This window comes from Tetrao urogallus (genome assembly GCF_951394365.1).
Source record: "Tetrao urogallus genome assembly, chromosome: Z".
NCBI lineage: Eukaryota > Metazoa > Chordata > Aves > Galliformes > Phasianidae > Tetrao > Tetrao urogallus.
Window position 1 is genome coordinate 22,521,729 of NC_136816.1, and position 26,138 is coordinate 22,547,866.

Here is a 26,138-nt window from a genome sequence, read left to right on the forward strand (position 1 = left end):
CCGAGCGCCGCACCTCGGCCAATGGGCGCTGCCGGAGGGCGGGGCGTGGCGCGGGGCGGGCGGCGTTACGTCCGCGCCGCGATGGCTGTAGCGACGGCGGCGGCGGCCGGAGGCGGCGGCGGGAGGCGCCGGCGGCGGCGGAGACGGCAGTAGCGGGGCGGCGGCGGCGGCGGCGGCGGCGGCGGCGGCGGGGCAGGCCGCGGAGGAGGAAGAAAAGGGGCGCGTAAGATGGCGTCGCTGCAGGAGGGGGGCCGCTACTCCGTGTCCTGCGGGAAAGCGGCGGGCAACGTCTCGGTACTGCACGTCAAGCTGACCGAGACCGCCGTGCGGGCGCTGGAGAGCTACCAGAGCCGCAAGGTGAGGGCTGCCGGGTCCCAACAGGAGATCGCCCAACAGATCACCGCGCGGGGCCAACAGGAGCCGCGCGGCGATCTCGCCTCCGCTCGGCTCGCTCCGCCGCTCTCCCCCCGCGCCTCCCGCACGCCGTGATTCACAGCGAGCGCTGAGGTGCCGGCTGCTCGCACCGCCCGCCCCGCTGGATGCCCGCGCCGGGCTGCGGCTCCCGACGCTGGGTGGTGGCTGCCGGCAGCGCTGCGGCGTTCGGCCGTTGAAACCGACGTGCGGGGATGAACTCAGAGCGCCTGGAAAGGGCTGCTTTCCCGCAGCCGGTGCGGTGTAGATGAAGGGTGCTTTGATGGGAGCCAGGCTGCAGGCAGTGAGGAGTTCAACTTGGTGCGCAGAGTAGTTCACCGTGCCGTCAGGAATGAGGTCCCCGAGGCTTGTGCACCTGGTAGGAGCCGTGCGTGAGATGCTGTGGCTGGGAGTTAGGCAGCTGTGTGTGTGAGGAACTTAGGGCAGGTCGGGTGTGCAGCGGTGGCAGTGAACCTGCGTTCTGTTCTGGAGAACGGTGTAATTCTGGTCTGTGAAACAACTTCAATTAATTACCTGCCTAGGCTTTTTTTTTTTTTCCTAAAGTGGAATCAATTTCCGAGTCAGAAAATGAATGCCTCGTCATCAAGGTGTTATCAAGTGAATACAGAACTATGTGTGACAATGAAGGTCACGAAAATAAATGAAATTCTTTTTCCTATTTTGCTCTTTCACCATCTCCATAACTTCACTAAGTGGACCTCTAGCTCATTCTGCAGACCTGCTTTCTCTCAGTTGAACCTGCAGGAGTCAGTGTGTGCCACTGGAACCGTGGCCAGTGACAGTAACGTGGCGAGTGTAAAACTTCAGCCCTTGATACTGCAGTCTCTAGAACTTCTATGCTTAAAAATGGTCATCCTTTAAGCTAATGAACTAAATTGCAATCTTCTCACTTCCACAGTGTCCAAAATCTCCTATGACACTATTCAGGAAGCAGTTCTCAGACTATATTTGAGAGATTCTGAGGGAGCCATTGTTTTTATGTAAGGAATCTCTGCATCAGGTGAGAGGAATGGGAGAGAGAGAAGACCTTCTCAGCTTCTGTTGTATGTATTTTAAATAAATCCAGTTGAAAATAGCTGGTTTATGTCCCTGCAGTGCTTAAGGAGGGCAGAGCACATGTCCTGCAGCTGGCAGTTCAATTCTTCTCACCAGCTTTATGCTCTCTTGCATCACTGACCCATTTCAGTTCTTACTAAAGAAATTATAACGAAGGCTTGCAATCAGCATTGCTGAAAAAGGGAGGATGTTATTAAGTGAATGCAGGAAAGATGACCTACAGTTTTGCTGTTGCCTTTCTCTGTGCAGAAAGATCTTATCTGTACATCACAAGTAATTCTTCAAGCAGTATGTAGAAGTGCGGAATCGTGATAACCCTCAAATGACCTACTTAACCATCACTTGTAGAACTTGGGCAGCCTGTAAGCAGGCTCTGTATGCTAGGTTGCTTCACAAATTCAGATTCCAGCACAGTGTGTGAAGTTTGAAGTACTTGTGCTATATTATTACTTTTCTAAAAATTTTCTTAACTTGCTTTTCGGTGTCCTCTTGAATCCTTAAATCCAACTTCCCTTCACCTGCAGAAGCACAGAGCTGAAACAGTGTTTTTTGATCTGTGCAGGTTGTTGTAAGTGAGGGCAGGTCTCCTGCACGCCTTTGGAGAGGGGGACTGAATCCACATGCTGGAGAATGTTTAGCTTTGTTCTGATAATACTGAGCAGCATGGTTTGCAGTATTTGAGCATCATCTATGGCAGTGTGAACTTAAAGCATCACTACTCATTTGTTAACCAACTTCTGTTCTGCAGGCAGTTTTACTTCGGTACTGGTGGTTGCTGCATATTGCCTTCAGAGCCACAGCCATGTCATGCAGCCGCTGCCCCAACTGAGCAGTGGGGAATGCAGAGTGCAGTGTGTAATCTCTGAGGATGCACAGGAGCAGTGTAGCACAGCCTTGCATAGTGCATCCCAAAGGGTCATGGCTGTGCTACTAGAAACCCCTGGTGAGCATGAGCACTTGGCTGCACAGAACAGCTCTCATGGCCATGGTGCATTGCCTCCCTGGCCCTTGTGCTGTCCTTGGAACTGTTCTGAACAACCTTATTTATTTGTCCTTTTTTTTTTTTCTTTTTTTTCTTTTTTTTCCTTTTTTTTTTTTTTTTTTTTTTTTTTTCCTCCTGCCAGAGTAGTTCTGGATGGAAAAACATAAGAGCTTTGAGAGCTGATTTGATAGAAGGACAGATGGCCAGAGTGAGTGCTACAAATACAGCCTTTGTGTTTTGGAGGCAGCTACCTGATTAGATTAGCTCAAGTTATAGTATGCAGGTGCATCTTCTGTTATAATGAGAACAGGTATAACAGAAACAGTCATATTGCTGTGGAGCTTCTCACTGCTTGGTGACAGTGTATAATTTTACTCTTGCAGGTGGTGGCACGTCCTAATCTGCTGACTGCTTCTGAAGCAGATTAGGGAACGCTGTACTGAGCAGTTTCTGCAGAGTCGTGTGGACAGTTGTGTCTGCAGCTGATAAAACTTATTTTGCAAAGGGAACATCACCTTTACAGTCATGTCCTAGCTGTGCTTCTCCAGATGAAAGCAACTGGAGATCTCTGTTTTATTCTGCATGCTGCTTAAGCAAGTTTTTTTCTTTTTTTCTTCTTTTTCTTTTTCTTTTTTTTCTTTTGCCTCTAAAATCTCAGCTTCTGAAGCCCAAGGATAATTCTGACTTTTACAAATCTGTCTTGCATTTAAGTTTTTATTCATCATTTGGATGTTCCAGCTGCAGCAATTCTGGAGTTAGTAAGCATATGAGATGCATGTTTGTCTGATGTTCCCTCACTCTGAGCAATAGAAGTCACAGAAAGCTGCTGTATTTCATTTGCCAGGGCTGAAATTCCCTGTAGCTCACATGTTCTGTGCAAAAGAAGGCAAGTGCCTGGGTGAGGTCTCTACATTTTTGCCTCTATTGCCCATCTAAACATACTAAGAGTTGATGATGCATTCTGTATTTGTTGTGGTTTGATTTCTTGAAATCTAAGACTTCTTATCTCTTAAGACAGTGCAATTAATAACGCAGAGTTAATTGATTAAAGCTATGCAGTTATTCATTATGAACATATTTGCACCTTCACAACCCCTATTTCCTTAAACCCTATTTTAACCCCTATTTCTTGTGGCAGCAAGGTCTGGGAGATATACCACTCCAAATGTTTTTTCCTTTGTCACAAAGTTACAAGTCTGATTTAGAACAAGTTTATTAGTGGGGAAAAAAAAAAACAACCGAATTCCATACAGTTCCTATGAAGTAGATGAGTAGTAGAGAGGCACTGCTTGACAGCTGTGAGTCAGGAACACTGTGATAGTAAGTGCTTGTACCTCCAAGAGAAGACAACAAGCTCCACGTGATGGAGAGGAAATGGAGATGACTGAGTCTATTTAAGTGGTGCTTACGCCCCTGTTCTTGTTGCAAACTGTTGGATACATGTTGACGTGCTGCCTTACTGCCTTGTTGGAAGAATACTGCTGTCTCTCCATGCGTGTTTCAGCCAGGCCTGCTGCTAAAGAGATCCAGAAGCCCTTCTTGCCATTCTTATCCTTTGCTTGGCCACCTTCCTGCTCAGGTTTCAGGTTGTTGGTATGAGGGCTCATGTCATCAGAGAGAAACTGATGTAGGGAGAAGGGCGATTGCCATGCTGAGTATGAGTACTGCTATGGCCAAACCAGCAAATCCACTCTCAGGTGCAAAAAATGAATTATTATTATTATTTTTTTTCCCTTCCAATGCTATTGCTCCATTATCTTCCCACAGATTTCTTAACTTGTCTAATGCACAGGATGGACCATGCCCTGGATAAATCAGATATCTGGTATGAAGGTGACTAGGATGTGTATCCTGTTTCAGATGTCAGAAGGTTGTGGTTGATGAGACATAGGACTGCAGGAAAAGCTGAGGGCAGTTAAATGCTGTCTTAACAAATGAGATTATTCCCACCCTTGCCATGGAGTTGATCTAAGGCTAGCACCTTACTGACACCCTGTGCAGATAATCGCGTAACCGAGCTGAATATCTGGAGTAAAACGGAGGCAGCTTAAACCGATTGAAGGTTCATGGCACCATTTCTTCTCATTGCAGAAAACTACCGATGTAACTTGTGTGGTTGTTTTTTTGTTTGTTTTTTGTTTTTTGGTTTTTTTTTTCAGGGTGCCTTGCTTGGGGTTAGTGAGCTGACTGAGGTTAAGGAAGATATCCACAAGTGCTGGGAGGAACTGAATCCTGGGAGTGGGAAGAGAAAGGAGCTAGACCTTCCTCTTTCAGGAACAATTAGCTCTGAAGCAATTGATGGCCATGTAGCAAAAGTACAACTTTATTATCCTAGTGGATCTGTTTGCCAGCTTCCCTAAGAGTGATGGTTCCATTTTCTGAGCCACTGTTGCTTTCCCTGCTCCGATGCTGATTTTGCTCAGACACCGGGGGCATCACACCAGGGGTCTGAAGCCAAGATCACCCATTTATTACCTCTGTGCAACTGCAGCTCCTCCTTCTTGCCTTGTCCCAGTACCACTGCTGCTGCCAGTGCAGGCAGCTCTGCTTGCAGCAGGCATTGCAGTATACACTGACAGTAGGCTCTGCTTAGGTTGATGTGTGCTGCGAGTTAGTCTTTCTCCCTGTGAAAGAAGCAGAAGGTATAGGTTCAGTTAAATCAGAACTGGGACTTTTCACGTTTGATGCCCAGGGCTACCAAATAGTGCCGATTATAATCTTTGCATATTACTGTTAGTAAAAGGAGAGTAATAAACTTATGGCAAATACAAATACCTCTGTATTTATCTTCGTGAAGCGTTCTTATTAGGATTATTGGCACGCGATCTCTAGATTTTTCATAGTAAACAAGTGTTTACTGTATATCAGTATGTCATGCGTTAAGTTTTGTCACTGTTGTGGGTTTTCCAGCTTACTGATTACTGTCCAGACGATGTGATGAGGTTGTATATTTTGAAAATAAACAAACAAACAAATAAATAAAAGCCCAGAAACCAATTATGTAATTCCCACAAGTTGGGAATTTGCAGTTGCCAAAGATAAAGTTGTATCTTCATATCTGTATTAGAATGGCTTTGCCAACTCACAGCATGATTTTCTTAATATATTAAGCATTTGGAGATCAGAGTTAGCTCTCCGAATTTCATTAAAACAAAGACTGGCTGGCTAACTATGATTTTTTGAATGGGTGGAATGTGTACGTAAGGAATAATCCTCAGTGTTGGTGATACAGGTGTCTGTAACAATGTAACTAATCTTATCAGTGCAGATAGTCTTTCTATAGTCCAAACACTTTTTCTTCTTTAATTCCTTAGCATAAGTTGTGCTGAGGTATGGTCATGCTGCAAATTAGCAAGTAACTTCCTATAGGCTCAGCAGGCAGTTTTCAGCCCTAAGGCAGCAAAGAGAAGCTGCTGAAAGGTTGGGGAAGGGAGGGAGTAATTTCTTAAGTTGGCACTGCTGGTAAGCATCAGTATCTTGCAACTGCATTGTGTGCTAGCCGCCTTCTTGGTAGCTCTTAAAATCATTAAAACACATAAAAAATTATTATACATCACAATCTCTAATATGCTGATGTTAAGGTATCTTCTATTCACTCTGAGTCAATGTGCCTGGAAAACAGTAGATAATTAACCTTGTATGCAAGGGTGGTGCCTTATAAATATTAGAGTTATTTACCAAGCACCATGTGTACACACAGATCTTGAGTCTTGCAAGCAGACACAGTCCCTGCCCAAAGACAATTAAGCAAAACTGTAAACCTGGAGCAAACAAGCCAGGTAGCTCTTGAATTTTTTTCACCCAAAATTTAGAGATTAAAGATTTGAATGTAACTGTTCCTCTATATAATTTTCTCTAACCAGTCCTGTATAGGAGAATGTATTCTTTCTTAAATAAAATTTTCAAATGCAAATAAAGGGAAATTGCTTAAGTGAAATGTGCCTGCAGCTGTCTGTAACTTGGTTTTTGGCTGAGTTGGCATTTGATTATTACTACTCTTACTTCAATGAGGTGATGTGCGCGTTGCAAGCACTGGCAGTTTCTCCAGGATCTGATTACTGTGGTGGGATGCTAGGCTTGCCCCCAGGCTGCAGAACTCCAAGATCTCCAGAACTGCTGATTTCACAGGAAGGGAACAGGAGAGCTTAGAGGACTGCTTAGCTGAATCTAAGTTGTTGCCGTTGGATTGGCACCAAAGGAGGGACTTGAAGACACAAGTTGGACTTTGTGGTCACTCTTTAGGGTGGAAACAAATTCAGATCTGGATTGCCAAGCATCACTCGGAGGAGCAGTTCCATTTCACATGTTCAGGAGTTGTCTGGAGAAGCTATTGAGATGTCAAAGCTTCAGGTTTTTCAGGATTGGAAATTCATGCTGAGAAGCTCCAGAAAGACCTCATTGGCCTGGGCTTGTGGAAAAAATAGTAGCATATCATTTTCCCCTAGCATAGATAAGAACAAGTAAACTCCATGAGGTAAGAATTGGAATTGACAGTTGCATCTAGTCCTAGAGTTGAGAGTGATACAGTTGTGTTCTGTTGCTACTGTTGCTGTTCAAAGCTCTTGTGTACCCACATTTGGAGTCCTCAGTAGGAATTTGATTTGGGAATCTGCGGAAGGATGTATGGAGAGAGCTGCCCTCCTTACTCTCAAGTGATCGAGGGGAGCTGTATCACCTCCCAAGAGACCAGAAAAGCTGGGACTTTGTTTTGAGGTGAAACAAGAGGGCATCTGGTGAAACAGATAAGTTAAAGCAGATCTATTCCCCATATAGATGGGTGGATCTGGCTGTCAGAGGAGGCTGGAGGCAGAGAATATCTGTGGTTTCTCAAAAGGATTAGGCAAGTTCACAGACAGTGGATGTATGAACAGATTCAAAAGAGAACTAACGGGGGCTGTGTCCTCCAACACCAGTAATTATGAGGAGGTGTTAAGTGAATGGCTCAGGAAAGTGGCAAGGCACCTGTGCTCCCCACAGAGACACTGTGAACTGAAGGGAGTGGGGGCTGGAGCAAGTTTTATGAGTAGAAAAGCTATTTGTTCTGCTCCTACAACCATGCCCAGGCCCATTTCAGAGTGAAGGCCTGACAGCAGTAGCAGGCTGGACTGCAGGGCTTTCTCCTTGCCTGCTCCCTGCCAGGCAGTCTGGCTCTCCAGATAACGTGCCAGGAAGGACGTGAGGGCTCACTGATACTCTGCTAAATTTAGATTCCTTGTGTTTTCTTGCACTGAAGTAGGGTGGGCTGCTGTTCAGCCAGCACACTTTGACTGGATCAGAAACTAGCTGATGTCAGGTTCTGTGAGCCTGTGTAAGATGGTGACAGCTGCAGCATTAGCCTGTATGATGGGTGCATTGGGATGTCTGACTCAGCATGTGGTGGAGTGCTCTCCTAACTCACTTTGTGTGGAACAAAGTTTCCTTCTGGAAAACTGACACCTCAGATACAGGTTAGGATTTATAGTTGTGTCAGGCTTCATATGTTTATCAAATTGCATTTTCAAACACTTGTAGGCACTGGATAAGCTGATAAAAATCCTCTAATAGTTTCAAACTTGTATGGCTTCTGCCACTATCCAGCTTGAAGTTGAAAGTTCTGTGGAGTTTTTTAAGGGCTTACGTTTGTACTGTATTGTGGGTCTGTGTGAAACTGACCCACAATACAAACTGTGTTGTGGGCTGCTGTGAAACTGGAGGTGCAATGTAAGCCTTCTGTGAAAAATAGGTGCAGCCATTTTTAAAGATGTGAGGTTTAAATTTGGAGGTTTCCTGCAGGCCTGTTGCCTGACACCTTGCCACTTACCTCTGCTGGCTTTGGCAGCCACAGGCACCCTCATGAGCAGATCTACTTCATCACCAACCCCAAAGTCAGGAGTTTGCTGCTGTATCAGTGTCACGAGTTTTACTTTGAAAACCCAGACAAGTGCAAGGCATAGAGGAGCAAGTTGTGGCTGGAGGCAGCAGTGAGCAGGAATTGCACCTACCTCACCTTTCCAGTCATTCTATGCTATGTCATCTGCAGCTTTGTGCTCCTGAATGGCACCTCAATTTACAGTCTATAAAAACTTGCTTTTCTGGAGTAAAATCTGTATGAATAAGAATTTTATCCTTTGGTACATTTCTCAGTGTAAGTGTTGGCAGGAGGCTGACTAACGCTTTATAAAATCCTAGTAAGTTATACCAGTCAGCACAGAGCCCATATGTTATTCTGTTCTGCAGCGTAATTTCAGGGCTCTGTAAAGCTGAGCACAGTATTGCTGCTAAATAGGATATTCTTATCAGTGTGCTCCTGCTGACAGTGGTGTTTCGGTGTTGTGCATTGAGCTATGTCAGGGAGTAGATCTGACCAGAAGCCAGCCTGTGACAAAGAGCAGTTGTTTTCAACTAGCAAGCTTCTTGGTCCCCTGCCCTAAAAACATCTGTAAGTCTTCATGAGCTGTAATGTGAGCACAGAATTGGTGCAGCATGCTTCCGTCACTGTGATTCAGGAACAGGCTGCTGTGAAATTATAGAGACGAGTTAGAGGTAGCTCTTGTTGTTTCTGGCGCTCTTACATATTTCTCTTAGTAGATTAATTGCTACAGAAGTGAAGACTGTTTGGGGGAGCCCTATTTTTTTGATGTTTGTTTGGTTACAATGAATCTTTTCATTGGTAGAACTTACTCTAACTGATTAGCTGAACTGCAGAGTAGGAAAGCCAGACACTCAAATGCATGTGAAAATGTTGCCAAGTAGGCTCTTCAGAAAATGAGCACTTTCCAAAACGTTGAGTGGCAGGCCTGTGAAGGCAGAGTCTGGGAGAGGGAAAAAGCAGGGCTCTTGGGGCTCTTTTCAGTCATATGTAGGGGAATTCTTCTTCCTTTCAGTGCCAGCAATACCAACCATTAATTTCCTTGCCCATTCTCTCCCTGTAGTGCCTATGTATCCTAATAAAACATCAGGTCTTGAACTCCTCAGCTCTGCATAGGGTACTGCTTGCAGGAGCCCTAGCCTTACTTGCACAGCTGCTCTGTATCGTAATATGGCCTCTGGGAAGTAGGCTGGTTGTTGTAAATGAATCTACCACGCGTGTTTAATTTGTGTAGCAAAATAACTTTTACCAGTGTATGGAGATTTGCAGTTTTGCTTACATTCTGCTTGTTTTCTTTCTCTTGCAGGATCTTGTTCCTTCTCAACCTTCAATTCAGTTTCAAGGACGCCAAGGGGTAAGTTTTTTGTACTAATGTTACATAGGAAAAGATACCCAGAAATTATGTACAATCTCTTAAAAGAGAGAAGTCATATGGACATTTTCATGATGCATTCAATGCCATGTGTTTCATTATGTATTTATTTAAGAGCATTATATATTTATTCAAAATATGGAGAAGAGCCATGTTTCTGTGTAATTTTTTTTCCTACTTTTATCAACTTCAAGCCTAAATCTGAAAGGAAAAATTATAAATTTGTAAGTTAGCAGCTAAGCAGTGTATGTCTAGGATTGCAAATCTGAGTTGAAGTGATTGCTTTTAAGGTGTGGAGCAGAAGTGTAGTTTTGGGGAATAGGCATGTTATTTCTTAGGCCATGGAGACTACTGATGATTTCTGAAGCTTTTTTGAAACTCTAATAAAATGAGATATTTCAAGCCTGTTGATGAAGAATTTAAGGGAAAAAAAAATAGGGAAATGTGGCCTTCTAAAGGAAGAGGCCTCCTGTAGCCTTCTTAAATAATCAACAAGTGCAAACTGGAGAACTGAAGCTGAACATAAAACTAAGTGCAGGTTGTAGTTAGTCTTAGGATTTTAGGTTTAATATTTGAAGTTTAAGATGATGTTAGTTTTAATTCAGATCAGTTAACAGATCCAGTTTTCTATATATGCATGCAGTGCTTCTGCAGAGAAAGCAAGGAAGAGATGAGAGAAGGATAGATAAAGTCCTAAAGATGGTGAAAGGTAGTATTCTTGTCTGGAGTATTTGAAACTACAGTCCTGGTCCAGTGGGCTAGACCTGGTGGGCTGAGAATCAGAATCAGTGTCAGGGATGTGGTTCTGCTGAAAAGGTCACCTTTCTTTTGTTTTGGCTTACAAAGCCTGCCCAAATTGTCAAATCGCAGAATGATTTGGGTTAAAAGAGACCTTAAAGTTCATTCATTTCCAACCCTCTGGGCAGGGACACCTTTCACAAGATCAAGTTGCCCAGGACCCCCATCCAACCTGTCCTTGAATTCCTCCAGGGATGGAACATCTACAGCATCTCTATGTTACCCAGTCTAAATCTAACTTCTTTCAGTTTAAAGCCATTATTCTTGTCCTATCACTACACTCCATGGCGAAGAGTTCCTTTACAGCTTTCTTGCAGGTTCCCTTTAGATACCTACTGGAAGGCTGCCTCAAGGTGTCTTCGGTACTTTCACTTCTCCACTTAACAACTTCACTTTGTAGGACAGGTGCTTCAGCCCTATGTTAATCCCTGTGGCCTTCTCTGGACTCAGTCTGACAGCTCCACACCTTTCTTGTGGTGGGATCCCTAGAGGCAAACTCAGCACTGCAGGCAGAGTCTTGGGAGAGTGGAGTAGAGGTGAACAATCAACTCGCTTTGTTTGGTGTCCATGCTGCTTTTGATGCAGCCCATGATATGATTGCCTTTCAAGGCTGCAAGCACGTTCTGCTGGCTCATGTCGAGCTTTTCATCAGTGAGTGCTTGCAAGCAGGGAGGCAGTCAGGAGAATTGCATCATCATCCCCTTTTGCCACTTGCCTGCATTTTTCCTCTATTCCTTTGTATGACCATAAAGCCATCCTTCAGAGTGCATTTTGTTCTTTTTTACAAAACCTGGAAAAAGTTATGGTTTTGCTTAGTTCAAAATCAGTTATGGGATTATTAATAATTAACCTAAATATTGGCATGAAGGTCTGAAAGTGATATACTGCAAAAGAAAAAAATTACTAGCACACTTGATCTACCTTGTATGCTCTTTCTCTGCAGAAGTTTATGTCCTTATTTATCCCACATTTTCAAGTAGCATTTTATAGGAGCAGCATGTGAGATTTCAGTTACTACCAGGCTGGAGGAGGCTTTGTTTCTCATCTCTAGATATCTTTTTTTTTTTTTCATTGTTGTGCATTTGAACCCCTGCAGTATCACTGTGTGATGCACAGATGTCCTAACAGCTGTGCTCAAAAATCTACTAGGTCAGTAGATTCCACAGAGTGCTGTGGATGTCCAGGTTGGTACTGAACACAAGAGAGAATGTTGGATTTTCTTGATTATAAAACTCATCAGTGAATCCTGTTCCCATACTCCATGAGGTGGAAATATCTGATAGGGCTTCATTACTTGCTGCAGAAGCAAAAATCTCCTATGGTACTTCTCAAGTCTATCCATAATTAGGTCAGTGCAAACCAAAGAACTTATTCCAGGACATTTCTAGGTCCTAATTGTCTAACACAGGGATAATAGTTTAAGTTCATTAAGGTAGATGATGAGACTCCATTTTCTTTGTATTGCACCACCATGTTTTAGGTGTTTCCAGAACTCTTGGAGTTGCAGGCCAGGCTGCTGGGCTGCCATGAGAGACTTTTCCATCCTGGGGTATATGTTCTTGGTGTCTGTGGAACCAGGCAGCTGCATAACTCTAGGATACAATGCTGAATTGCCTTTAAAAGAATCTGGGCTTTTAAGTATTTCAGCTCTAGTTACATGTTCTACTCATCTTCCTCCATGGGTAGGGCTCAAGTGGAGAAATGAAAGTAGTATGCTGACTTGAGTTGGTCTGGTGCCATGTTGGATTAAGATGTTGAGAAGCTGAAGTTTGAGATAAGAGCCTTAGGTTAGAAGAGGCAAAGTAGGAACTTCTGTTTCATGCATATGTTCTAAAAAGGACCTAAGTATGGTGCCAGAGTGTCACTATGGCTACTTTACCCAGTAAATAAATAAAGAAAAACTGTCAAGCTTAGCTTTCCATTTGTTTTAGGACAAAGTTACCCTGAGAGCATCTGAAAAGCACTGGATATGTGTTGACAGTCTCAGAAAGTACCATAGAAAAAAACAGAGATGCAATAAGATGGTCCACATTCAGAACGATAACAAAACATCTGTGTGTGCTGTGTTATTAGCCTCTAAACATCTTCGGTGTGATGATCACTGAAACAGTACCAGTACAATTGGTGTCCAGCTAAGAACTCTGTCATTTCTGGCTTGTTAAGTAAGTTATTGTTATAAGTTATTATATAAGTAAGTTGCTTGTTAAGCAAGTATTAAAATGACCACAAATCAGCCCCTAATGGAGAGAACTTTCCACTGGGAACATTGACTTCTAAAATATCTGGACCGTGATGTGGTACCATCTGAAGAAGCTTGAGGGTGATGAGGAAAGACAAGATGTAGGTCATTTAGATGATAGAGATTAGCTTTTAAGAAATACTTTGTAATTAAACATCTTGGCTTATGTGTTCTCAGTCAGTGTAGGAGCTGTGTTGCTCTAGATACAATAACTCTGAGGAATTACAGTGTTGCCAATGACTTTTCACTGTAATGCAGAGTGGGGATAAGTTTTAACAAACAGCTACAAGTAAAACAAGCTGCTGCTGTTAGTCCAGTATACAGTCCACATTAGCACTGAGTTCTAAATAGGCATGTTTTCCTTGTGTGGTTTCACTTTTGTGTTTTTTTTCTTTCTTTGCCATCTCTTGTATTGCACTCGTTCCTCTTAGATAGAGATGTAATCTGTGGCAACTGCAACGTATCCAAATCTGACAGCTTGCCTAGTTTCTTGCTATGTCCAGTCTATGTGCCTTCAGCATGACTGGGCTTCAACTCTTATCTGCAGAGGGGTTGGCACAGTGGTGCTTTTCTTCCTCTCAGCTTACAAAACAGGTCATCTGATTTGGGAAAATGAGTAGTATGTTGGAAATCTAGCAGTTGATCTAGCTTATAAGTAGACCAACTACTTATGACTAGAATAAATGCTTCATCTGCCTTGCAGAGTGAAATTATTTCTTTAGAAATACTCTGTCCTATAACAATTTAAATGACTTTTGAGAAATTATGACTTCCTTGCCTAAAAATATCTAATTATGTTTATTAATATGTCTATTTCTAGACTTAAGGATTTCATTTTTCTTTTGTCAAATGCTATGTTATTTTATGTTCATTACTGCCACTCAGATGGTTTCCAAACGACTTAAGGGAAATATCCTTGCTCTGATATCAATTAAATCAAAGCACCTACTTCTACGTAAATGCTGAAGTGCTATTCAGCATTCTCGTCAAAGTAATTCAAAATCGACATTATTGATCTTAGGGACATGATCTCTGGGGGCTTGGTTCATGGGTGGAGGACTGCTGGCTTTGCTGAACACCAGTAATGCACCCAAGGGTGGGTTTGGCTCTCCTGGGGAGGATAGAAACCACTTCTGTAAATTTACCAAGTGGTATCAGTTTTGGTTCAATTATCCATTACAATTTAAAATGAATCTTTTTTACTCTTTGTGTGTTGCAGGAATTATGGTTTATTCTTCGGCATAAAAATATTTTTCTAAAAGCAATATGAAATGCCCACTGTCTTACATGTTTTTGCAATGCATTGTGTCAGCTTGGTGGTATTCTTTCTTGTTCCTTTTTGCTGTAACATAACCTCTGGCACTAGTCTGGGGATAGTAGTTACCTGCCATGGTCTCTGTCCCTACACAAATCTCTGGTCCTCCCTTGACAGTAATTACTTCTTGTGCAAATCCTGTTATCTCCCTCCATGCTGCTTGTCCACCTTGCCTGGACCAAGAAAACCCAAAACATTGCATTAGGAAGTACTTGTTACTGTGCTTCCCTGCAGAACTGGCTCCTCTTGTGCTGCTAGCCAGGAACGTTATCACTCTGGCAACAAATGTACAGCTGTCAGAGTGGAGGAAGGGCTCTACTGCATCCTTGCCAACAGTACAGAAGGACAGGAGAGCTTAAGTGTGCCATTTCATTGTTGCAGCAGTGTGGCCCATGTGTGGCTCCACATGTTGGAAAGGCTGTTTGCAGACCTCATTTGAGGAGAGCTGTTCAGCAGCAGATGGGTGTCACGTTCTGGTTTGGTGGCACTGAAAGGAGCACCATCCCTAGTGCCAAGGCCTGGAAAGATGAACTGATGATCCATAAAGGCAAACTTGAGGGAGCAAAGACTAGATTTTTAGAGGAAAAGCCAAAGCTTTGGGAAGGAAGCAGGGAGGGGTGAAAGTAGAATTATTTTTTTTTTCCCCTTTAGGTTATTTCATTTATCTACAGATCAATGTAATTAGTAAAATGCATTTCGAGTGAATTTTTTTGGAGTAAGGCACTTTAATTTGTTTGCAAGGTAGCCATGTGTAATGATACTACTTCAGACAGGCTGAGGCATCCTAATTTCCCTTTAGAAAGCAGCACTGACCACTGACCTTCTGTAGTCTGGCTGTAATAAAGGAGGAGGATGAAGTTTGGTCCTTGAAGAAAACGGCTTTTGGCAAAAAGGATTTGCAAACATTAAAATGAAAACAATAAAAGTCAGTGCTAAACAGTTCTTTTCCATAAAAGCAGGTTTTTGAGGCTTTGTTATGATAAAGTAGCTTTCTGGAACATTTGTCTCCCAGGAGGTGCTGGCTGGACACCTACATTAATGCTATCTAATAATCAAAGTTTTAAGCTTGGAGCAAGGTACCTGGGCAAAAGCTGCATAATCAAAAGCCAAATAATGCCATAGTAAAAATCATCCCTTGTGGGTTGTGTACAATGGGAAGTTCTATACAGTCTGACAGAACACGCTGCTGAGCCCTTCCCTGGCAGCAGTATGTCACTGCCTGTGTTTGCCTCCTGACAGATGAAGCTCTGATCTGGAAAAACTGCAAGTAAACTGCAGCTGGGATAGCAGCTGAAGAAATGGATTAACCCAAAGGTCCGTCAAAGAACCTGACTTGCAGGGCTTTGCCGTGTCACTCAATAATTTCTGACCAAGTGGTGGATCTGGGAGAGGCTCACAGACTAAGTTGAGTGTTGGTGGAGACCTGTGCAGGACAGGGAGCAGGTCTAAGTCCAGGCCTATGGGCTTCCAGATCTCACCTGCAGCAGTAATGACTTGTGAGAACAGAGCTGGTTAGAGGAGTCAGGTTGGGGTAATTCTGAGAAGGAAAAGGGGGGACTTACATGTATCTGCTAAGCAGAGGTACACAGAAATAGTGCGTTGTGGATGCCTTCAATGTTTGTGACATGTTGCAGGCAGTGGGAGAACAAGTGGAGAGAGTGGGTAGATGTATTCAGAAGCAAATGATATGAAATGACTCAGGCTTGGGAAGCATAATATGTCTGTCCTGAATTAAGGACACTATAACAGTGCATGGCATTGTCAAGAATGATGCAAAAGACTGAAATGAAGTAAAACTATAACTCAAAAAATCTGCAGTGGTTTCTTTGAAAGGAGAAAGCCTGCACAAGATTGTTCAGAGAAAAATATGAAAAGTGCTATTATAAGAAAAAAACCAGTGAGGATGATATGTGAGAGTAGGAGAGAGTAATGAAGGATCCTGAAATGGATGATGAAGAGGAAGAGATTAAAGTCAAGGGTATGAGTTGTTCTAGTTGATGTTCTCTATTACTAAACCCATTGAATCGGAATAAGTTGCAAACCAATTTGAGTACATAGATTTTAAGACAATGTTTTAAAGAAGGCTGCAGAGAGTTGGGTACTCTTAGCACTGATGTCAAGCACTTTGACCTGGTAGGTGAGACCAGATTGGGATACACATGCCTTTCTGAGTGCACTTTTGAGCAATGTGGAAATGCACAAGGTTCTGCAAGTGTGAACTTTGTCTTGCAGCAGTGGATTGGGAGAAAGGAGATTGAAACAGGGTGCCCACTGTGTGCCACATAATGCTGTTGAGATGATAGGTAATGCAGACAATTGCTTTGAGATTATCAGATTTGGTTTTAAATCATGAGTTTTGTCACTTGGATATGGAAGATTATTTTCACTTTACCTCTTTTTTTTTTTTTTTTTTTTTTTTTTTTTTTTTTTTGTGGTGTGTGTCTGTTTCCAAACAGCAGAAGGCTTTACCACTTTGTCCTAAAGTCTCAATCTTCGAAAGTGAAGAAATTTTAAAACTAAGCCTCTTCAGAATGCCTGTTCTCCCATTTGTCATCTACAACTAGTGCTGAAAGTGTGAAGTTTTGTTTTGCTTTGTTTTCTTCAGAACCTTGTACCAATTCAGTTGTTACTGAAATTTCCTTCAGCATATCCAAGCTGGTATCTTGATAGCTCATACCATGCTATAGGTTCAGTATCCTTACTGTTCTATGCTCTGCTGTATTTATGGGCACTTCTGTTTTCCACTGATGCACCAGTGGTTTTGTGTTGTACCTAGTGATGCTATAGGAAAAGAAGGCCTGTCTGCAAGACTGGTACAGGCATAAGACCAGGGTTATCCCAAGGGAAGTGGGAGGAATGTGTGGTGGTGGAGCTGTGCTTCTTGCTGGCAACCACTTGTTTGGCAGGCTTCGCTGCATTGTAAGAGCTCACTGTACGTTGTTAAATGGACATAAGCGGTATTAAGAGTCTTTCCTGATATTCCTGTCCTGAAAGAAAGATAATAACAATGCTGGAGATTCAGCCATTGGTAACAATTATTCTTTTAAGAGTTTTTTTTTTGCTTTTGGCAACAGAATCAAGAGAGCTGATGTGTTCAGGGCTGGTGCAGTGACGCCTGCAACTTGTCTGTGCTATGGTACTTGAAAGCAGTAGATCCCTTATCCAGTCATTCACTGCACAGCTCATCTGAATAATCTGCCAGGGAGAGAAGATTCTGGGGTTAATTAAATTTGTGTCTCTGAATTGTGTGCAAGCATAGATGAAATCATTTTCTTTATGTAAATGGAGACAGAAGGAGCAAATTTCCTGTAGCTGCCCTTAATTAAGAATGATCAGCTCAGCCACTCCTGTCTTTTCAGTGTGGATCTAGAAAACAGAGACTTCTGCACCTCCGTTTTAGCCTAGAGAGATGTGTTTGACATTGATACTAAGACTTCCTGTGCACTTCTGTTAAAGTAGTGCAAATCCTATAAGTTAAACAAGCAATTATGTCGTTGCCAGAATGGTAATAGTTCTTCTCTAGTAGCTTCTGACCTTTTTTTTTTTTTTTTTTGTTTTCACATGCTGCCTTTCACAAAGACTTTTTATCATTGCATTCACTAAGTACTTTAAACAAAATCTTTATTTCCTTTAACCATGAAGAAAGAGGGTGATGACACAGATGATAAAATGATGTAAGAAAACAGCTCTGAAATAAAGCAGAGAGGAAGTATGAGGAAAGGAAGGGTTTGAAACAACAGCTGATCATTAGAGTGCAGAACCTGATAGAAAAACTAAGTATTCACCTCTGTACAGAAGCTGCATTTTAGCTTTTTGTTTTCCTTCAGTGTTTGCAGTCTCCCAGTGCTGTCTACTGACCACCATGCAGGAGAAGCAAGAGATGGGTGATACTGATAGCAGCACAGGGATACTAGGAATTTTAGGCATGAATAGTTGTTAGTTACTATGAGGAATATTATATGTATTCCAGCCAAGGATAAATGTGTTTGGTTGTGTGAGGTGGACATCTGTGAGAACTAAAAATGATGCTCTGTCTTCTTGTGCTAGTATGTATTCTGGAAAAAATATGGGCTACAGATACAGGAACTCATACCAGTTTGTTAACATGCTTCAAAGTGGAACAGGTGCAGAGGGGGCAGATGCAGGGCTTGTTTCACTAGAATGGTACCTAAAATAGGGGGAAAAATTGTTTTGAATGGTGTTCATACACAGCTGTTTTCAAAGTGACCTTGTTTCTGTGTCTAGACACAACTTGAGCACTTTTTTTAGTTAAGGTGTGCCTACATGCAACTTCTCTTCCGGGCTTTCTCATTTTCCTTCGCTGCTCTATCCTGTTGTCTGTTGCTAAGGATAAAGTAGGTCTAATGAAGGTGGGCAGCAAGGACTTCTCTTTTTCTAGGGGAAGAGCACATCAGCAACTATTAATAACGAATTATACCAAGCTGAATTTTTGCAGTTCAGAAAGGCTCTTCTTTATTGTTGCGAAATAAAGCCAATTTCAAAGTACTGCACATCACCTACGTAGAATCACAGAATGGCTTGGGTTGGAAGAACCCTTAAAACCCATTCAGTTCCAGAGCCTTGCTATGGGCAGTGTTGCTGCCCACTAGATCAATGGGGATGCTCTTTATGTGTGGAAGGCTGAAAGCGAATATAAAACAGCTTTTCTGAAACAAAAGCACTGACAACTGGCTTGTGGTGCTGCTTCCTGATACAAATGAAAAATTATTTTCTATTATAGATCTATGCATTTGCAATATGTACTTTACTAATAAATATTCCTTGAGCTTCTTCAGAAAGTATAGAATTCAAATAGGCAAAACAAACTTTTTGCCACTCTGCTTTTCTCAAGCTGAACGTAATATCTGAATTCTGATTAAGCTAAAAATACTTGAATTGTCTGTTGAATTTCTCAGAACTGTATGATATAAATTTATAGTATAAAAGAAAGACCATTTGTTAAGAAAGGAGCCTTATTTCCAGAATTTGTTGAGTCAGACTACTTTAGTCTTGCAAGATGCAGAAAGAAATAGCAAATGTGTCAACAGCAGTAAAACTGGATTTCAAACATTTGGGGTAATTTTTGCAAATTTAGAGGTTATCAGCAAGTTAATAGAATAATTGCAAAAGCAGCAGTAGCCTGTATGTAGCTGGAAAACAGATCAAAAGAAACAGCTCTCAAGCACAGCTCAGGCCATCTTGCTGTGGTTCAGACTACTGCTTCTTATTGCAGTATTTGGGTTTGTATCCAGGTGCTGGAAAAGCACAGTACTGCTGACTTGTGTTCGTGTTCTGCCCAACAGTGGAGCGTTTTCTGAAGAGCTGCATTTGTATAAGCTGATTCCCATGTTTTTACTCTAAAATGAGTTACTTGCTGCTTTTGATTGATGGTATGTTCCAGTTTTCAAACTTGCTTTCTAGTTTTTTATGACAACTTTGAATTTCAGCTCCATTTTCATGTATTTTGTCCCTGCCTGTTTTGTATCACCTACAGATACAATACTTCATTCAGGTTCCTAAGTGTTTCGGCTTCCAGTTTTGAACTAGAGTATGGAAAATCATTTTATCTGATTTAATTGCATTTAATATAAATTAAAATGTTCTTCTTCCCTCAGAACCCTTCTAGTGTTTATTAAACTAAGACATGGCAGGCTTTTTCATTGCTTTCCCTTGTTTAAGGGACAAAGCTCTTTACATGTGAATACTCTGAAAGGGTTCTTTTCAAAGGCTGTTGCAGCATCTGCTGAGTCCTTCAATTTACTGGCTTAGCTACCCTTTGCAAGAAACACCATGTCAAGCTGAATTAGCAACCGCTGTCACCCACTGACTGTTGTTATTTTGAGTTCTTTAAAAGTGATTTCTAACTGGCAAGAACTTTACAGAAAAAAAAATCACAAAAATGAGAATCTTGCATCTGCTTTATTACAAATTAAATAATATTTTGGAATTAAAGATAAAAAAAAATATTTTTTTAATTCTCAGATTGGTTATTCTGCCTTTTTTGAAGTCTTCAAGCACAGAAATTCCTCAAAAATTCTTGCTTCCACTTCATCCAAATTAGTGAGTGCCTGATTAGTGATTCTTTGGATCTTGCAAAGTTTCTGAAAAATATATCATGAAAATAGAGGAGGAAAGTAAATTTCTAGATATTTTACTTGGTTATGAGGAACATCAGTGGCAGCAGTTGATTCCCTCATCATCACAGAATCATAGTATGGTTGGAGTTGGAAGGGACCTTTCAGATCATCTAGTTCCAGCCCTCCTGCTTTAGGCAGGGATACCTCTTAGACTGGTTGCTCAGAGCCCCATCCAGCCTGGCCTTCAATGCTTCCAGGGAGGGGACAGTGACAGCCTCACTGGGTGACCTGTTTCAGTGTCTCATCACTCCAGTCTTCTTCCTAATATTGAGCCAAATCAACCCTTTTCCTGTTTAAAACCGTTTCCCCTTGTCCTGTTGCTACCTGCCTTTATAAAATGTCCCTCCACAACTTTCCTGTAGGCCCTTTTCAGCTACTGGAAGGCTGCAACAAGGTCTCCTCGGAGCCTCTTCTGCTGGCTGTAAAGCCCTAGATCTCTCAGCCAGACCTCTGAGGGGAGGTTCTCTAGCCCTCTGATCATCTCTGAGGCCCTCCACTGGACCTGCTCCAACAACTTCATGTCCTTCTTTTGTTGGGTGCTCCAGAACTGAACACAGTATACTCCAGGTAGAGTCTCACAAGAGCAAAGTAGAGGAGTAGAATCACCTCCCTCAACCTGCTAGTCATACTTCTCTCAATACAACTCAGGATATAGTTGGCCTGCTGGTCTGCAAGCACACGTTACCAGGTCATCACATCTTTCATCACCTCCCAATCCATTCTCTTCTGAATGGCTGCTCTCAAGCCATTCTCTACCCAGCCTGTATCTTCACTTACAATTGCCCTGGCCCAGATGCAGGACCTTGCACTTGGCCTTGTTGAACTTCGTGAGGTTGGCATGAGCCCAGTTCTGAAGCCTCTTCAAGTCCCTCTGGATGGCATCCCTTCCTTCTAGCTTGTCAACTGCACCACAAAGATTAGTGTCCTCTGCAAACTTGCTGAGGGTTCACTCAATCGCACTGTCCACATTGCCTGCAAAGAAGTTAAATAACACCAGTCTCAACACCGATCCCTGAGAAATGCCACTCATCACTGGTCTTCTCTTGGACATTGAGACACTGACCACAACTCTCTGTGTGCAGCCATCCAGCCAATTCCTTATCCAGCAAGTGATCCATTCATTAAATCTATATTTTTTTTTTCCATTTTGGTGACCAGGATGTCATGTGAGACAGTGTCAAATGCTTTGCACAAGTCCAGGTGAATGATGTCTGTTGCTCTTCTTTTGTCTACTGACTCTGTAACTTCACCATAAAAGGCCACCAAATTTGTCAGGCATGACTTGCCCTTGGTGAAGCCATGTTGGTTATCACCAGCCACCTCATCTTTACTTTCCATGTGCCTTACTAGGGCCTTCAAGAGGATCTGCTCCATGATCTTGCCAGGCACAAAAGTGAAACTGGCTGGCCTGTAGTTTCCTGGATCTTCTTTTTTTCCCATCTTGAAAATGCAGGTTATGTTTTCTCTTTTCCAATCAGTGGGGACTTCACCAGACTGCCATGACCTTTCAAATATGATGGATAGTGTCTTGGCAACTTTATTCACCAGTTCCCTCAAAATACATGGACGGATCTCATTGGGTCCCATGGACTTGTGCACCCTCATATTCGTTAGATGATCTCAAACCTGATCTTCACTTACAGCAGGCAGATCTAACTTCTTACCATTGCTTTCTGCAACGTGAGTGGTGTGACTAGAGCCCTTGCCAGTGAAGGCTGAGGCCAGGAAGTCATTGAGCATCTCAACCTTCTCCATATCCCTCATGGCCAGGTCTCTGATTTCCTTCCAGAGAGGATCCACATCCTCCCTGACCTTCTTTTTAACACTGATTTAAAAAAACCAAACCTGTAGCATTTCTTCTTGTTCCCCTTTATGTTCATGGCTAGATTCAATTCTGTCTAGATTTTACTTTCCTAACCTGATCCCTGGCTGCTCAGACAGCTTCTTTGTAGTCCTCCCAGGTAACCTGTTCCTGCTTTTGCTCCCTATAGACTTTCTTTTTGAGCTTAACTAAGTCCAGGAGCTCCTTGTTGATCCACAGAGGTCCCCTAGCATTCTTGCTTGCCTTCTTTTTTCTCATGATACACTGCTTCTGGGATTGGAGGAAATGGTACTTGAATACCAACCAGCTTTCTTGGGCCCCTATTCCCTCCAGAACTTTTCTCCCATGTCACTGTGCCAAGCAGTTCCCTCAAGAGTTCAAGGTTCTGCTCTCTTGAAGTCCAGAGTTGCAAGCTTGCTGCACACCCTCTTTGTCACCCTGGGAATTTTGATCTCCACTATTTCATGGTCACTACTGCTAAGGCAGCCCTTGCAAGCTTCATGTTACTCACCAGTTCTTTCTTGTTGGTGAAGACAAAGTCCATCATAGCACCTTTTCTCGTGGGTTTCTGTACTGCTTGGAAGAGGAGGTTATCATCAACACATTCCAGGAACCTCTTTGATTTCTGGTGCACTGCTGTGTTGACCCTCTAACAGACATCAGGGTTGTTGAAATCCCCCATGAGAACCATGTTTTGTGAACATGAAGCTGCTCCTATCTGTTTATAGAGATCCTCATCCACTTGGTCTTCCCAATCAGGCAGCCTGTATGATGTCTCCCCTGCCTTCCCTTTAACCCTAACTCATAAGCTCTCTGTCAGCTCTTTGTCTATCCCCAGGTGGAGCTTCATGGACTCCAGCTAGTCATTGATGTAGAGGGCAACACCCTCTCACCTTCTTCTCTGCCTCTGTTTCCTAAATAGCTTATACCCATCTATTCCTACATTCCAGTCATAAGAGTCATCCCACCACATCTCAGTGATGTCATGGACATCATAGCCCTGTAGGCATGCACATGCCTGCAACTCCTCCTGCTTGTTCCCCATGTTCCACTCTTTGCTGTACAGGTGCTTGATTTGGGCTCCCATTTAGGCTGATTTACCAATTAGAGTTCCCTTATGCTGAACTTTATGTGCTGTCTTGCTGGATGTGCTGTCTTACTGGCCTATGATCCTACTCCAAGCCCAGGGCATCCATTACCATTGTCAGCCTCAAAGTGCAGTGATTTGAGGACCCCCACCCTCAGCAACTCTAGTTTAAAGCCTTTCTGATTAAATTAGAAAGCCATCATTAGTGACTTTCTTACAAAAGTGGGTGGGAGGGAATGAGAGGAAGCCTTAAGAAGATTTGGGGTTTCAATTTCAGCAAACTCAAATGGTGATTTCCTTTGTATATTTCTATCTGCAGAGAGACAAAGTTATTTTTTCTTCTTACTTTGTCTATGTCTTTCTCAACATCTAGAATAAATGATACTTTGCTGAAGGGAGTGGAACACCAACAAATATCTTTTAAAATGTATTTTTCTAAACTTTTAGGTGCAGATATTCTGATGTAGGTATTACCTCTTACAGCCATTGCATGCATTTAGATTCTTTTAGCTGATGAATAGAAAATAAAGATTTGTCCTAACATTTTGAGAATGAAGCGCAAGCATATGCAGCAACAATTACCTGCTTCTGTTTGGCTGCAATTTGAGATGGGCAGCCTTTGACAAATTATATTACATATTTACCATTTTTCCAGAAACTACATCAGGCTAAAAACACATCGTGTCTTCTACAAAGGATAGAACCCGCAATCCACTGCATATGGTGCTGTTGAATCCATGCATATACACCTGCTGTGTATCATAAAATCAGTAAATTGAAACATTCTGTCAGTGATAATTTTATAGAATGTAGAATTTTAGTGTCATCTGTGTCCCTATGATCTTTTTAGGTTAATGGTTACTCTGTAGTAATCTTCTTAACAGTCACAAGGTAAAGCTATGTATATAATCCGACATTATGCATCTGGTATCTTGTTTTATCTCTTATTTCAAATGCCTACATTGCTCTTTTGAGAATACTAGTTTAGATCTTGAGTAAAAGAATATAGCATTCAGATGCCTTGTCTTTCTCCGTGTCCAGCCACTGCAACAAGCTGTTGCTAAGCTCTGGCAGTACTGATGATTAAAATATAAAACTGAAAGACTCAATTATCTGTACTTTGTGCAAATGATCTTGACTTTTATGAAGACTGGACAATTTCATAAGCAAAATGATAACAGAAAGATTTCTAAGACTATTGAATATTGTTTTTCAAAACTTTTCTTGTTTATAATTTGTATGTAAAATTCCATATTTTATATACAATTCAATATACAAAATATTCCGTATTTTTCCAAAAATTCAGAACAAGCAAATTTCAGAACAGCTTATTCAACTTCATGCAAGCTAGTTTTACCTTCAGAGTAAAGTGTTTGAATGGCAGCTTTTTGTGCGTGTGTGTGCGTGTGTGTGCGTGTGTGTGCTTAAGGGCTATTTTATAAAAGTTGTGCTTTTTTTAAAAAAAAACAGCACATTGAAAAATCTGTGTCTGCCAATAAACATTTTAGCAATTTCCCATATTTACATTTTTCAGCTCCAGCAGAATGTGGCACATTCTTTACTAAATAATTAGCTCAGCCAAGGAAATCAAGTTTTGTTGTTTCTGACTAAATGTACCAAAAACTATTTACATGTCACATTTGTGCAAATAACTGAATCCAGAGCTAAGCAAAGCAAAAAGGCTTTTGTTATCTGTTGAAGTTGTTCATGTTTGATAATTTAAGAAACTTTAGGCTTGCAGTTCGGGTGTTACTGTTTCTTCTTGTATCTGACTCCAGTACATGCCTTATTAGGACTGCATAAATCACAAAGTTGGTCTGTGCATGTTGTTTTGCTCTGTTATGTTAGTTGATCTTCAGTCTGTTTAACTGTACTCAGATGCTTGCATATAAAGTTAAGCACATGCATGTTAATTCCACTAAATCAGAAGAGACCATTTCCTACTTGAATGCTTAGCTGAATTGAGTGCTGAATGACTGTAGCTTTTCTAGTACAAATACAATTGCTGCATATAGCTGGTGCTGTTTTCAGAGGTAGAGTTATGCCAATTCAGACTTTTTGGTGATGTAACTGAAAACATGCTAAAACTTTTGAAATTGAAACATTTTCTCTTTTAGAAGTAAATTCTAAGAAGACTTTTATATTGTAGCTAATGACAAGCAAAGGAATTTAGATGGAAGTCCTTACATAAACATTTTCTTTTCCTTTTAGCTTATTAAAATTCCCAAAGTTGATCACCCAAATGAATCGCATACATTTAACTTCTACTTGTCAAATGTTGGCAAAGATAACCCTCAGGGAAGCTTTGACTGTATCCAGCAAACTGCCTCAAGGTAAGTTTTACTTAACATTTTCTGTCATGGCAAATCTAAGCAGATTCTGTGGCTTTGAGCATGTAGCAAAAATCTTTAACAGATGCATGCTCTTAGTGATGAGCTGCAGTTAAAAAAAAAAATTCCTAGCAGTAGCATAATTTTTTGTTCATTATAAATACTAGCTTTTACACAGAGTTATTTTGGTTTTGCTTTAAAAAGAAGAAGCTTTGAGTAATTTTTCACCTCTTCATGCTATTTTTAAAAGCATTTGGAGTTCCGTATCATTCAAGCTAGACCAGGTCCATTCTCCAACCACATGTAAATGTAACTGGCAGCATGCTAGTAGGATAGCCATAATGGATAGTTGTCTGACTTTAAGAACCACATTAATCAGTGACCTTACCCGTAACTGCATGACTGCTGCACTTCAGAGCCCAAACGCAGTACAGAAGCACTTTGTCCTGATTCATTTCAGTCAAAGTAAAAAGTGTTAATTGTCTAAGTAATGGCCAAGAAAATGCTATCTTTCTATGTCAGGTTTGCCTCAGTCCCGACAATAACGCACTTAGTGTAGCATTGATGTGAACAATTGTCTGTCTTGTTTATTATGAAGTTGCAGGCAGATTTTGTTTAATCACATTGGAAGCTGATAGCAAACAGCCAGTCAAGCGTGTCTCAGGTGCTAATCGTGTTTGTGGTACAGAAAAGCTTCTGCCCTTATTCTGGAAACATGGG

The 26,138-nt window shown here is 41.9% G+C and overlaps 1 protein-coding gene across 1 annotated transcript in view; it reads left to right on the forward strand.

Moving 5' to 3' along the window:
- Window positions 1–228: 228 nt before the first annotated feature.
- ELL2 (elongation factor for RNA polymerase II 2) overlaps window positions 229–26,138 on the forward strand; it is a gene marked incomplete at both ends in the record, with an annotated part of 45,540 nt that continues 19,630 nt past the window's right edge. The window contains 3 exons of the mRNA XM_079548843.1: window positions 229–357; window positions 9,625–9,672; window positions 25,300–25,421. Coding sequence (XP_079404969.1) covers window positions 229–357; window positions 9,625–9,672; window positions 25,300–25,421 — 299 coding nt within the window. The remainder of the gene's footprint in view (window positions 358–9,624; window positions 9,673–25,299; window positions 25,422–26,138) is intronic.